This window comes from Dermochelys coriacea, chromosome 9 (genome assembly GCF_009764565.3).
Source record: "Dermochelys coriacea isolate rDerCor1 chromosome 9, rDerCor1.pri.v4, whole genome shotgun sequence".
Classification (NCBI taxonomy): domain Eukaryota; kingdom Metazoa; phylum Chordata; order Testudines; family Dermochelyidae; genus Dermochelys; species Dermochelys coriacea.
Genome location: NC_050076.1, coordinates 549,025 through 564,586, shown reverse-complemented (window position 1 = coordinate 564,586; position 15,562 = coordinate 549,025). Strand labels below are relative to the sequence as shown.

Sequence of the window (15,562 nt, the reverse complement as noted above, 5' to 3'; positions counted from 1 at the left end):
ATTGCTGGCACATGATGGCATATATCACATTGGTAGATGCGCAGGTGAACGAGCCTCTGATGGTGTGGCTGATGTGATTAGGCCCTATGATGGTATCCCCTGAATAGATATGTGGACAGAGTTGGCAACGGGCTTTGTTGCAAGGATAGGTTCCTGGGTTAGTGGTTCTGTTGTGTGGTGTGTGGTTGCTGGTGAGTATTTGCTTCAGATTGGGGGGCTGTCTGTAAGCAAGGACTGGTCTGTCTCCCAAGATCTGAGAGAGCGATGGCTCGTCCTTCAGGATAGGTTGTAGATCCTTGATGATGCGTTGGAGGGGTTTTAGTTGGGGGCTGAAGGTGATGGCTAGTGGCGTTCTGTTGTTTTCTTTGTTGGGCCTGTCCTGTAGTAGGTGACTTCTGGGTACTCTTCTGGCTCTGTCAATCTGTTTCTTCACTTCAGCAGGTGGGTACTGTAGTTGTAGGAATGCATGATAGGTCTGGTTATGATAGTCTGGCTATGTAGACTCCCTCCTCAGGCCCTTCGTTACCAGCACTCCCAGCTATCTTCGAGACACCACCGATTTCCTGAGGAAACTACAGTCCATTGGTGATCTTCCTAAAAACACCATCCTAGCCACTATGGATGTAGAAGCCCTCTACACCAACATTCCACACAAAGATGGACTACAAGCCGTCAGGAACAGTATCCCCGATACTGTCACGGCTAACCTGGTGGCAGAACTTTGTGACTTTGTCCTGACCCATAACTATTTCACATTTGGTGACAATGTATACCTTCAAATCAGCGGCACTGCGATGGGTACCCGCATGGCCCCACAGTATGCCAACATTTTTATGGCTGACTTAGAACAACGCTTCCTCAGCTCTCGTTCCCTAATGCCCCTACTCTACTTGCGCTACATTGATGACATCTTCATCATCTGGACCCATGGAAAAGAAGCTCTTGAGGCATTCCACCATGATTTCAACAATTTCCATCCCACCATCAACCTCAGCCTGGACCAGTCCACACAAGAGATCCACTTCCTGGACACTACGGTGCTAATAAGCGATGGTCACATAAACACCACCCTATATCGGAAACCTACTGACCGATATTCCTACCTACATGCCTCTAGCTTTCATCCAGATCATACCACTCGATCCATTGTCTACAGCCAAGCGCTACGATATAACCGCATTTGCTCCAACCCCTCAGACAGAGACAAACACCTACAAGATCTCTATCATGCATTCCTACAACTACAGTACCCACCTGCTGAAGTGAAGAAACAGATTGACAGAGCCAGAAGAGTACCCAGAAGTCACCTACTACAGGACAGGCCCAACAAAGAAAACAACAGAACGCCACTAGCCATCACCTTCAGCCCCCAACTAAAACCCCTCCAACGCATCATCAAGGATCTACAACCTATCCTGAAGGACGAGCCATCGCTCTCTCAGATCTTGGGAGACAGACCAGTCCTTGCTTACAGACAGCCCCCCAATCTGAAGCAAATACTCACCAGCAACCACACACCACACAACAGAACCACTAACCCAGGAACCTATCCTTGCAACAAAGCCCGTTGCCAACTCTGTCCACATATCTATTCAGGGGATACCATCATAGGGCCTAATCACATCAGCCACACCATCAGAGGCTCGTTCACCTGCGCATCTACCAATGTGATATATGCCATCATGTGCCAGCAATGCCCCTCTGCCATGTACATTGGCCAAACTGGACAGTCTCTACGTAAAAGAATGAATGGACACAAATCAGACGTCAAGAATTATAACATTCAAAAACCAGTTGGAGAACACTTCAATCTCTCTGGTCACTCGATCACAGACCTAAGAGTGGCTATACTTCAACAAAAAAGCTTCAAAAACAGACTCCAACGAGAGACTGCTGAATTGGAATTAATTTGCAAACTGGATACAATTAACTTAGGCTTGAATAGAGACTGGGAATGGATGAGTCATTACACAAAGTAAAACTATTTCCCCATGGTATTTCTCCCTCCCACCCCACCCCCCACTGTTCCTCTGATATTCTTGTTAACTGCTGGAATTAGCCTACCTGCTTGTCACCATGAAAGGTTTTCCTCCTTCCCCCCCCTGCTGCTGGTGATGGCTCATCTTAAGTGATCACTCTCCTTACAGTGTGTATGATAAACCCATTGTTTCATGTTCTCTGTGTGTGTGTGTATATAAATCTCTCCTCTGCTTTTTCCACCAAATGCATCCGATGAAGTGAGCTGTAGCTCACGAAAGCTTATGCTCTAATAAATTTGTTAGTCTCTAAGGTGCCACACGTACTCCTTTTCTTTTTGCGAATACAGACTAACACGGCTGCTACTCTGAAACCTAGGTTAGCTGTGACATTATCGGGGATACTGTTCCTGATGGCTTGTAGTCCATCTTTGTGTGGAATGTTGGTGTAGAGGGCTTCTACATCCATAGTGGCTAGGATGGTGTTTTTAGGATCACTGATGGATTGTAGTTTCCTCAGGAAGTCAGAGGACACCACCATTCAGGGGACACCATCATAGGGCCTTAATCATCGGCTTAAACATCAGCCACGCTATCAGAGGCTCGTTCACCTGCACATCTACCAATGTGATATATACCATCATGTGCCAGCAATGCCCCTCTGCCAGGTACATTGGTCAAACTGGACAGTCTCTACATAAAAGAATAAATGGACACAAATCAGACGTCAAGAATTATAACATTCAAAAACCAGTTGGAGAACACTTCAGTCTCTCCGGTCACACGATTACAGACCTGAGAGTGGCAACAAAAAAACAAGAAAAAAACTTCAAAAACAGACTCCAGTGAGAGACTGCTGAATTGGAATTAATTTGCAAACTGGATACAATTAACTTAGGCTTGAATAGAGACTGGGAGTGGATGAGTCATTACACAAAGTAAACCTTTTCCCCATGTTATTTCTCCCCTCACCCCACCCCCCACTGTTCCTCAGTTCTTGTTAACTGCTGGAAATGGCCCACCTTGATTATCACCACAAAAGGTTTTCCTCCTTCCCCCACTCCTTCCTGCTGGTAATAGCTCATCTTAAGTGATCACTCTCCTTACAGCTTGTATAAAACCCATTGTTTCATGTTCTCTGTGTGTGTATATAAATCTCCCCACTGTATTTTCCACCGAATGCATCTGATGAAGTGAGCTGTAGCTCGCGAAAGCTTACGCTCAAATAAATGTTAGTCTCTCAGGTGCCACAAGTACTCCTTTTCCTTTTTTTTTAAATTAAAAGACAGGCAATTTCAAAGCGTGAACGTATGAAAATGTAACTCTGGGTTAATTTACAGTGAGTTACTCCTGAGGGAATTCTGTGCCACCGTGCACATGCAGAATTCATGTCCCCTGCATGTTTCTTTGCTTCCCCACAGAAATCTGATGGGGAAGCAATGGGAAGCCGCAAGAGCAGTCATGCCCCTCCCCAGCAGTACGGGCACATCGTTTCAGGTGCCCGGAGCAGCCAGTGGAGAGGTACATCATGCAGGGGATGAAGTTGGGAGAGCCCTGTCCAGTTGCTCCTACACTGGCTGGGCATAGCTGCTAGTCCAAGTTGGGATGGGGGTGGGAGTAAGGGAAAGGGACTTCCTCTTCCTTTGTAAGGAGTGGCTATGGCTATGTCATACCTACCCCAGAAACCTCCCCTGGCTACACACACACTCTTCCCCTCAGCTCCTCAGCCAAGGGCAGAGCAGTTACTGTACAGGGAGCTGCTCCTCCATCCAGCCAACCCCTGTGCATCTGAACACCCCTATACCAAGACCTCTGCTGAGCCCCCTGCACCTGAACCCCCACTACGCCAAGCCTCACCCCCTGCACCTGGAGCCTCCCACCGAGCCGGACCTCCTACCAACTCGCTGCCTCCGGACCCCTCCTGAGCCTCTGCATCCAAACCCCGCACCCCTTCACCCAGACCATGCCCTGCTTTTTTAAAATGAGGGGTACTTTTCATCTACTGAACTCCTGTTTTCATATCCCTCCCTAGATCTGATTACTTCCCAGACCTCCAGAACTGTGGAAGATGCTGGGTTTCAGAACAAACTTTCTTACCAATAATTTCCTTTCTGCTAGAGGCATCTCCCACACTTCTACGCATGCTAGATGACTCATGAGCCAAGGGTCAGATATTAAGTGCACCCATTACTGTAGGACCATTTGTCTGTGGTCTAATGTACATAATTATTCTGTCTGGAATATTTTTTTGTTAATGATGTTATGCAAGTTTTATAGCTTGGGAATAACTTGTCTAGTGGCAAGTAGGAGCAGAGGGGGCGTGGTCAGAGTATGTGGAGCCAAAACAGTGATTTGTCTCTGGGAAGCTGCAGAGAGGGGGGGATCAGTCCAGAAGTCTAGACTTGTGGAAGATGCCTTTACCAGAAAGGAAATTTATTGGTAAGAAATTTTCCGTTATAGTGATAGACTCAAGGAGCTCAGTCTTGTCATCTTAATAAAGAGAAGGTTAAGGAGTGACTTGTTCACAGTCTGTAAGTATTTACATGGAGAACAGATATTTAATAATGGGCTCTTTTAATCTACCAGACAAAGGTATAACAAGATTCAGTGGATGGAAGTTGAAGACAAATTCAGAATGGAAATAAGGCATGCATTTTTAACAGTGAGGGTAATTAGCCATTGGAATAATTTACCAGCAGTCATGATGGATTCATCATTACTGGCAAATGTAAAATAATGATTGGATTTCTCAGAAAAAAAGATATGCTCCAGATCAAATGGATTTAGTTTGTGGAAATTCTGTGTCCTATGTTTTACAGGTGGTCAGACTCGTTGATTACAACGGTTCCTTCCAGTGGCCTTAAAATCTATGAACTATAGAACGTCATATGCTTTTCATAATGTTGATAAATGCTGTTTAAATTGCAGCCAAAGAACTGATACTTGCATGTGACATGCTTTAAATTGTATAAGATCCATTATGGTAGTCAAAGTGAGGTTGTGCTAGAAAAGGATCTAAAACAAAGTGTTTTTCCTTTTTAAAGTGTATGAAATGCTATACAAATAAAAATAATAATTGCAAAGTTTCAGAGTAATTGGTGGTATGGAAGAACAATATTGCATCCTTTAGAACAAATCTAATCTTAAATGTAAATATATAATACTTTCCTTCAGTGTGGGCACATCTAGGTCTGGTCATTGCAAACATCCATACTGTAGAATCTAGTTGAAGTAATTGAAATTAGGATCAAAAAGGAATGGTTTTCCTTATTAAGAGACTTTTATATACTATTTTTATGTAACTAAAAATAACATATATTTTCTTGTTTCCACTGACATTTTCTCCCCTCTTCCTTCTTTAAATGTAAATCTACATGACTTCCTAATTTAAATATACAAAAATTAGTTGGCCTAGAAGGCTAAAGACAACCATTTCTTTTGAAGCTAATAGTCCTCAATGAATACTTCCCAAAATGATGATAAAAACTTAATGATGGAGTTTTGGGGTGCCTGAAAGAGAGAACTAAGAAAGATGAAGCCATTTATTTCTGCCTGTCGTAAGAATGTTTGTAATAAATAAAGCCTGCTCACTAATTAAACACCTAAATGTTTGTGTTTTTAGTTGGGCAGTGGGAATCATTTTTGTTGCCTATTAAGGTAGGATGCAAATTACTGCTAAGTAAACATATGGAATAAAAGCAGTTTATTTTATGTATGCAGTCATAAGCAGAACACTTGTCAGTTTTGGTATCTTTTTGATTAAATATATGCAGGTTTTTTCTGAAAGCTTTAAAGCCTGTTTCTTTTGACCTCTTTTGCTGCTTTTTCCTGACAAGTAACTTTGTATTTTGACTTTGTATGTTAAAATGAAACATGGAAAAGACCTCTGCAGGGAGATAGGTAGTTCTTTTAGACTATCTCTATGTCATATGGTATGTTTACTGTGAATGCCAGTTTGTTCTTGTGGCTTATGGTAGTAAAGAACACTCAAGAATTCAGTTTATTACTACATGTCCCATGGCTATTTTAATAATCTTAAGAATTCTGTGGACACTGCTCCTTAAAATGCTGTAAGATCTTTCAGTACTGACCCACCAGATACCTACTCTATATTAAAAATAAATAAGACACTTAAAATTTGGACCTTGAAATAATGCCTCTTGTCTAGTTGAAACTGATGCTCACTAAAGCTTATGCTCAACTAAATTTGTTAGTCTCTAAGGTGCCACAAGTACTCCTTTTCTTTTTGCGGATACAGACTGACACGGCTGCTACTCTGAAACCTGATGTAGATTGAGTTGCTTGTAGAGTGCCCTGTGCCTTCCTTTCCACAGTGCTAGTACATTAGTATGCAAATTATAAATATAACTATAAAACATTGTCTGAATGTTCCATATGATGTCAGGAAGTATAACATTTTGTATAAATTGTAATCATTCCATTCTGAAGGGAGCTAGGGCTCTTGTAAAATGTAGTTGAAACTTTGCAAACTAGACATTTCTCAAATGGTTTCACTGACACTGAAGAAGCTTTAAAGCTTGAGGAACTAATGTCTTAATGGTATTTAAATGTTTTCTCAGTTTAGTCTTTTTAGGATTTTACTGTTTTAAAAATAATAAAAATCCTATTTTAAGATATGGTGATAGTTTAGTTTTAATTAAAAAAAGGCTATTCAGCTTTAGTGCTCCAGTGCAGGCTCCTTGTGTTTTGTCTAGGTTTTAGAGTGCATAGAATATCTCTCATCTCTGCACACAACCAGATTATTGATTACAGCATTGCCTTTACAGTATCTGAAATGAGTGCAAATAACATTCATTGCATGGTGTGTACAAAAAGCCTCAACCAATACAACACATTTTTGATTGAAAAAAGTAGCAGCTTGCACCATCAACCTCAATCCCATGATTTGGCTCTGTAAAGTTTCGCACTGCTTCATTAAATTGAATGGGGTTATATTAGTGTGGTGTAAGATCAATTATATTAAATTTTTATGTGTGCACTGAAAGATACTTCCTTAAAAGTTCTGAACTGTCTCTATTTTTGTTTTATAAGAATTAGTAGTAATATACAGAAATATAAGGTTCTGGTTACAGCTGCAGATGTATGGCTAAGTTATTTGGAGTCTGTATGTAGCCTTCATCAACCATGTAGATGTAATTGCCTGAAGTTACTGAAGCTTTCTGTTCATTATATCTTACTGATAGAATCCTTTGTAGTTGTGTACACCATATCTTCCTTTTTATTGATTCTGCTGTGCCCATAGCACAGTTGAGTTTATGCTCTCTGCATCTTGGAGAGCTATTTCTGCAACACTCAGAACCACATTTGGCTTTGTTTTCACCCTATTTGTTTTCATGAAATGGTCATTTATATATAATATGACTTTTTTTCTTTTTACCAAGAGTTACTTCATTAGGGGTATGGAAGTAAGATTGCTTGTTGCTTTGTGTCCTTGATTGGAAAAGGGTTTATTTATGGGACAGAGACTTCCTTGCACTGTTGATGTACAGATTTCAGAGTATCAGCCATGTTAGTCTGTATTCGCAAAAAGAAAAAGAGTACTTGTGGCACCTTATAGACTAACACATTTATTTGAGCATAAGCTTACGTGAGCTACAGCTCACTTCATCGGATGCATTCGGTGGAAAATACAGTGGGGAGATTTATATACATAGAGAACATGAAACAATGGTTGTTACATTCACACTGTAACCAGAGTGATCACTTAAGGTGAGCTATTACCAGCAAGGGAGTGGGGATGGGGATAAATGGATTTATCCCCACTAAATGGGGATTTTTGTAGTGATAATCAAGGTGGGCCATTTCCAGCAGTTGACGAGAACGTCTGAGGAACATTGGGGGGGTTGGGGGGATAAACATGGGGAAATAGTTTTACTTTGTGTAATGACTCATCCGCTCCCAGTCTCTGTTCAAGCCTAAGTTAATTGTATCCAGTTTGCAAATTAATTCCAATTCAGCAGTCTCTTATTGGAGTCTGTTTTTGAAGTTTTTTTTGTTGAAGAATTGCCACTTTTAGGTCTGTAATCGAGTGACCAGATTGATTGAAGTGTTCTCCAACTGGTTTTTGAATGTTATAAATCTTGACGTCTGATTTGTGTCCATTTGTTCTTATTCGTAGAGACTCTCCAGTTTGACCCATGTGCATAGCACTACAAAAGGTCCTGTCCCTCTCCCTCTCCCGCTCTCCTGGTGGTAATAGCTCACCTGAAGACTGAATGCATCCGATGAAGTGAGCTGTCGCTCACGAAAGCTTATGCTCAAATAAATTTTAGTCTCTAAAGTGCCACGAGTACTCCTTTTCTTGTTGGTGTACAGTCAGTGATCCATGACTAATGGATTGTCTTCCATTATTTGTTTTGGAGTGATGTGCATTGAATTTGCTCTGCCAGCCTTGCTATCCCCTGACTACAAATGGCATACTGTGATTCTGACCTGCTGAAGGAGGAGCAGAGGTTTTAAAATTATTAAAATTGACTGGGCTCTTTAGTGCGCTTCTGGCTTGTCCTTGGGCTTGGATGTACATGTAGAAAAATTCCATGAAATAGTGAGAATGTAGCTAAACAGGGAATAGAGTGATCATTTAATAGCTTTGCGAGTTGTTTTGTGGATTATTGTGAATATCTTTCTCCATAATGTTCCAGTATAGTTATTAGTGTGATTTTCCCCCCACCCCCACCCTTCTTCCTGCCCCTACCCCTAATCTGAAATTCATGTACTGCTTCCCTGAAGACTTGAAGGGAAGTTGGAGATATTGATTAGGTACTAGGGGAAAGTTTTTAAAATAAAATCCAAGCTTCCAAGTATAGGGATGCTGACATTTATAATCTTTGTCTGTCTTACTGGAAAAGGGATTGTCTTCAGAAGCAGAGGCTTCATTTGTGTGTTATTACTGGTGCTATATCTATTAGGTGGTTGGTGATGCTATTTATTCTCCAGAATATTTGGCCTTTTTATTTTAGTTTCATCAGTTTGTGTATTTTATTTTTTTATTTCAAAGTGGGTTTCCATTGTAACTTCATGATGTTATGAAATTTTATTATTCACTTTTAGTGTAAGAAGTGTGCTTGCCATTTTACAATATGTAGACAAAGTCCCTCCCTCAAGGAGTTTACCAAGTAAACTGAATGAATTAAAAGGGAGATTGTGAAAGGTTAGAGCAGGCAGTGAAGTTATTATTTTGAGTTTAGGTGAAGAGGTATGTTTTGAGGGGGTATGAGATCATGGGAAGAAGCTTTGAAAGATTCTGACATGTGCAAGTCTCAATTTTTTTTTTTTTTAAAGTTTGGGTGTTCTATTTTAGATGCCATAGATTGTGGGCCTAGCTTGATGTGAGTAATTGGACACAGGTGGGACCTCACTTTTTGGGAGGCAGGATCAGGGCTAGAAACAGAATGTCTGTAGTAGCAACGAGAAGGGGGAACGTCCAGGGAATCATTTACAAGGGACAAGATAACAATGGGATAAAATAAGCTTGGAACGTAAGATGAGGTAAAGAATAAGTCAGGCAAGGACAGTGTGGGCTATACAGGGATTGGTTCTTATACAGTGACCAAGCCAGTCCCAAAATGTGTTATAGTATGCAGTAAATGAAATCTAATGTATAACTATATATAAAGGAAGAGGTTGGCTGTGTAATTTTGGATGTGTGGTACACCCTATACCAGTGGTGTGCAACCTGCAGCCCACGGACTGCATGCATCCCATCAGGGTGATCTGACTGTGGGCTGCAAGACATTTTGCTGATGTTGACCATTCGCAGGCACAGCCCCCCCGCAGCTCCCAGTGGCTGCGTTTCAGCCGTTCCCGGACAGTGGGAGCTGTGGGAAGCATCAGGCTGCAGGGTCGTGCTGGCCGTCACTTCCTGCGCTCCCAATGGCCAGGAACAGCAAACCCTGGCCACTGGGAGCTTCGGCGGGCCGTGCCTGCGGATGGTCAATGTCAGCAAAATGTCTCACGGCCTGCAATCCCATTCCCCTGATGGGCCGCAGATTGCCCACCACTGCCCTATACACACCCATTATTCTTGAGTCTGATCAACTCAGTGTAGCTTTGCGGTATGCCAGATAGAGGAATCTCAGTGACTAGATTTGAGTAGAACTGAATTCTTGGGGAGCCAAGTGGAAGAGGTCTTGGGGGAGCCTAAACAGTGATCTGTCAGTATAAAAACAGATGCATTGTGGCTGGAATACTAGTAATTAAGGGAAAGTCTTTTTAAAAAAAAGCTTAATTAGCTTATGCTGGGAGAAAACAGAAAAAATCATGCAATATTAATCCCTTGGGGACACATTCTTCTCTGTATCTAATATAAATAATTTATTTGTAATGAATTAATGCATTACATTAGAAATTCTGACAACCACTGCACTGGTTTTTATTTTTTTAAAAAAAAGGTAAATTGAAATGTATAATATAAAATATACTGATATACTTCTAGTCCTAGTATGGACCCTGACGGATCAACAAGGATTAATTTTTTAAAATGTGCAACAGCTAAGTATTGACATACTATAAATGCAAAGCAAAAGATCTTTAGCTTTAGGGAAAATGCTTTAGTGGTCTTTGAATTAAAAAAATACTTAAAATATGTTTAGATGTGTTCTCGCTTGAATAAGTAGAATATCTGTGTAAAACCTAGTATTTATTGAATGGTTTGCATAGTCTAGATTATGCATGGTTTTTTAGGTCCAGAAAAATAAAAAATCTATAGAGTATCTGGTTCACAGTGTTTTACAGGAAAATACACTTATTTTCTTAGCTGTATCTTTTAACTTTAACAGTATTGCTAAATTTGGGAGGACATTTTGAGTTGACTAAAACTTTCGTAAACCATCTTTAATAGTTTGTTTTAACATAGTGACAGATATCTGATCAATATTAATTTTTCATTTGATTTTTATTTGATGGAATTGTTCAGGATTAAGATCTTTAAACATTATGTATGTATGAAGCTAGATTTTTTTCATTGTTGCCTGTATCTTTTCCCGAAAGAGCTAATATAAATTACATATTACATCATCAAACATACAGATTCCGTTCTTTATAGTTATGCATATGTGTGTTTAAATCAGATTTTTGTTATGGTCACTGGTGCAGTGTGAAAGCATCTTCCAGGAAGAGTGTTGGGTTCATCTCTATCGGGCCATGTAATGAGTCCCTTGCTGCAACATCTTGTGCCCCTCCCCCTAAGCAACCAGCATAGTGGCTTTGCTAAGTTGCGTGTGTTCTTATGGAGGAGATAGCAGATCTTGCACTGCAGCAGGTGGAGCTGCCCTGCTGGATTTGAGTCTTGGTTCTGGCTGCGAGGATCCCAGCAAGACTTTGGGCCTTGGTACAGTTGTCCCTTCATGTTGATATTATCACTCTGATTAAATAGAAAGCAGGGGTCTAATGTTTTGAAAATGGACACAAGGATTTTTCAATTGCAGTCCTAAAATGCTGAACTGATTTCTAATAAGGGAGAAAAATTTCCTGAAGAATGCAATCTGTTTTTATATAAAAACTTATCTTTCAGCATTATGGACTTGGATTAAATGTCAAAAACAGGCAGCAAGCAACATTTACAGAGGCATTTTTCTGGAATCTCGATAACGGATCGATTGAAGTGCCCAAGGTCTGAAAAAATGTCTCCTAGCATCAAAAACTTGGATTGCTTTTCTCCGATGCTATGCCACTGTAAAGTGGCATGCACCAACAACACAATATCCTTAATGTTTGGATGTAAGGTGGGTTTAAATAGGCTTTCCTGAAAATCTGAGTTTAATTTTTAATAGAATTTTAGTGATTAAGTCATTATGTTGTTAAAGTAATATGATTATACATTAAGATTCAGATTAAATGGTGTGTATTTTATTCCATTTATTACAGTCAATTACCAGTGCTCTGTTAATCTGACGAAAGTAATGAATTATATACGTTTGCTGTTAAGATGCTATGCAAAAGGATCTTTTAAATTTGCTGAATGCTACATGTAAAATGTCGTCATTCTCCATTAATCATCATGTAATCGTTTATTGCACTTGGCTTTCATTTTCTTCAGCTGTAAAGAATTAAATACACAGGAGACTTCCATGATATAGAGGGCTGGAAATGCCTCCTGACATCATACTGATAGAAACAAATGTTAGTGGCAGGTTTGGGTTTAACAGTGGCCTCAGGCTGTTAGTAATTTTAGGTCGAAATCAACTGTTTGGGTTATAGAGTAATAAAATATATACACTTTAATAATTTTCTTAATAATGAAATGAAATATCTTGAATTCAGTGTTTTCCAGAATATTTATTTTATTGTACTAAGTTTAGTGTATATATTACATTATATTAATAGAACTCAAGAAATCGAAAGCCTTCTGTTGAAAAGATTGAATATGTGTGGGTAAAAGTTACTTTTGAAACCAAAGTTCATAATTTAACAGAACATGAAACAGGTAGTTTGAAAACACAGCAATTTGAGACTTAGTATATTTTAATTTTACATTTAACTTTATGTAATACAATCTTCAGGTAAATTCATTATGATTTCGAAATACTTGTTTTGTGCCTATATATAATCAGGTTGATGTATTCTGTTAATGATTTGAGGGATAGTTGAAAAAGGAATGGGTTTGTTACTTATTAGAGAAAAAATACATACCTAGAATGGTGCACAAAGAATTTTCTCGGTGTAAATCTAAATTTATATGAATGGTTTTAATTTGCTTATCTAAACATAATGTTTAAATCTGAATCCTTCATTTCCATTAGACAAGGTTTTAGCTAGTTTTTTTTCTTTCTTTCTTTCTTTTTTTTTTTTTTTTGCAAACAAATCCTCTACAGCATGCTTTTGGAGCGTCTGAAAATTTTATTTTTTTATATAAATAAAAAAAACTGGAATAAACACCACTAAATGAAATCCCCATTGTCCCTTTAAATAAATGAAAAAACAAACAAAAAGCCCTTTCTGATTGTAGCAGGTTCTGTAATATGTAGTAACTCACGAACGATGCTATCCAAGGAGAGAGTTAAAATGTTTTAAAATATGTAATGCTCTTAAAGTCTGCCATATAAAAATTGTGGATACAAACCCTTCCCTTTTAAGTGCAAAATAAAACATCTAGACGCTACCCTCTTTTTTTTGAAAGTCATTATTTTCTGTCAGATATGAGTGGTGATGGTTATCACTATACATGCTCTCATTTGTGCATCTGTATTTTTACATCTGTCCAAATATATTATTATTAATGATCTCTGATAGTGGCACAAATTTATACAGCACTTTACAAACTTATAAAACTTGTCTCCGCTCTAAAGGGCTTGGTGGGAGTGACTGAATATATAGTAAAATTCCTTGCTTTTTTTTTTTTTAACGTGTGCCCTAACGCAAGTGAAAATGAGGCCGCCTGAAAACAACATGGCGAAGAGCTGTGGAAGCTGAGCTGAAAAACCTGGGGCACAGCTGGGGAACCACTGAAAGACTTGCCAAAAACAGACAAGAGTGGAGGAACTTCCTCGCTGCCCTAATCGCCAGAGATGTAGTGGGAACATGATGATGATGATGAATAGACAAATTATATTAGCCTTAACTTTAATAAATTGTATCTGGTATGGTGTCTGTTTGTAGAAGAGGTATAATATGTGTATCATAGGCTCTGGATTGATTCTTGGCCTTGCTATATGTTGAGGAAATGGAAGCTATGATCATTTGCAGTTTCAAGGTTTCTAAATACCAGTTGAGGGTCATGGTTGCCCCCTGGTGGAACAATAGGAAAAAGTATTTTTAAGCAATTTTATAGAGAACATTGTAGGACCTTGCTGTGGGGAGCCTGTAGTGATGTTGCTGCCAGTACTAATCCTTTGAACCTATGCAGAAATAGGAACAACTAGGAGGCTTTTTTTAAAAGGTCAGATTTAGAATGTAATCATAGAACTTTAATGATTTTAGTGAAGCTATTTGGATATCTAATATTCATTTAAACTGAAATGCATCTGACAGAAAAATAAGAGAATATTTTCTTTCAGTGTAATAAAACTCCTAAGCAGTTCCACATTTATTATAGTTCTCAAATTGTCTTAAATATCAGTCTTTTTATTCCTTTTTAAAGGCACAGATTATTACTACTACTAATGCAGCACTTATGTCCTTTGTATTGCAGCCATGCAAATCCCAAATCTTAAATTCAGTGACTGTTTATTGAAGTGACTGATGCACAGATAATGCAGAAGTAATAAAGAAAAGGAGTACTTGTGGCACCTTAGAGACTAACAAATTTATTTGAGCATAAGCCTTCGTGAGCTACAGCTCACTTCATCGGATGCATTCGGTGGAAAAACAGAAGTAATGTAATTCGGAAATCCTAATTTGTGAATTTTGTGAAATGTTAAAAAGGGAAAACTTTAATAAATTATATTATTCCTTTTATAAGTGTAAAAATATTACCTTCAAGCATGAATCACTTTGAATACTGTAGGTTATCAAAAAGCTGAAGAATTAATGTTTAAATGACAGTATATTGATCAGCTGCATCTATGGTGCAGTAAGGGAGAATAAGTTTTTCATTTCCACACACACAGCAAACTGAGCTGATGCAGAGAGTTGTATTAAATGAAAAGTTTGCCGTTTTGCAGTATCTTTTCCCCACACACTCAAATGGATTATAAGAAAATTCGTGATTCCTTGATTAGTCTATATAGAATTTGATAGTTATTTGCTCCTGATAAAATTCTAGAACAAATAGAAGTTGTCACATACAAGCTTTTGTTGATGCCTTTGCAATTGTTTGTATTTACGTTTTTGTCTCTTTTGAAACTGGCATAAAATCTCTGCATTTCAATGAAATTATGCATGCTTTTCATGCTTGCTTTGAAGTTTCACATAAGAAAAAACTATTCTGCAACTGCAAGAGGTTGTCTCCCTTATCTGAACTGGACAGATGTTTTATGCTACTGCCTTAGAGGCATCTCCCTTGTTGTCTTAGTTGTTAAAGGAAACACCAGCACCATTACTTGATGGCAAAAGCCTATTCACAAAATACAAAATTTTATCGTGTTAAAGTGTTGTTGAATATGAATTATAAACTTTTTGGATGAAATTGTTATGTATTGGGTATTAATTCCCACATATCTTTGAATTCCTTATGCCCTGATCAGTCTAGAAATGTATGAAAAGACACAAGCTACAGAAACACTTCCTTTTATTATTATTTGTATTACAGAGGCACGTTGGAACCTTAGCTAAGGTGAGTTGCAGATTCAACTGTTAGTTCCATATTTTTATGGTTTTATAATTTGGCCACAGAAAAATCATCCCAGGCTAAAATTTATCAACTTTTAAGGTATCATTCTAGAATATCTTAAAAACCCTTTACCTTAAAGTAGATGGGCTGTTTTGAGTTCCAGAAAATTCTAGGTTCTGCTTTGAGTGCTGGCTCCTATGGGCATTCCACATGTGGGTACACATATGTGCCATGCACGTGAAGCTGGAGATTTCTAACAAGTGATGTTCATTGGTCTGCACCTGTGCAGTTGCTCTTGTGCTTGGAACTGAGGGTATAAGGAATGTTGTGGACCACTCCCTCTCCAGTTCCTTCTTCC

At 38.8% G+C, this 15,562-nt stretch overlaps 1 protein-coding gene and 1 long non-coding RNA gene across 28 annotated transcripts in view; one reads left to right on the top strand and one right to left on the bottom strand.

Annotated features, from left to right (window-relative positions):
- The window catches only part of DLG1 (discs large MAGUK scaffold protein 1), a 465,475-nt gene that overhangs the window by 97,311 nt on the left and 352,602 nt on the right, over nt 1-15,562 (top strand). For 3 of the 27 annotated variants that reach the window (XM_043492527.1, XM_043492526.1, XM_043492525.1), the window contains exon 1: nt 11,514-11,719. The exons of 22 other annotated variants lie outside the window; for them this stretch is intronic. In XM_043492527.1, coding sequence (XP_043348462.1) covers nt 11,528-11,719 — 192 coding nt within the window. In that variant the 5' untranslated portion in view covers nt 11,514-11,527. Of the gene's footprint in view, nt 1-11,513; nt 11,720-15,562 lie in introns of those variants that run through there. 2 more of the 27 variants (XM_043492517.1, XM_043492524.1) reach the window with 2 other exon arrangements.
- On the bottom strand, nt 651-13,633 carry LOC122455823. The gene is made up of 4 exons (XR_006274313.1): nt 13,352-13,633; nt 7,148-7,152; nt 1,067-1,070; nt 651-662 (listed from the first exon to the last, which is right to left on the bottom strand). It is a non-coding gene; the product is annotated as an uncharacterized LOC122455823 (long non-coding RNA).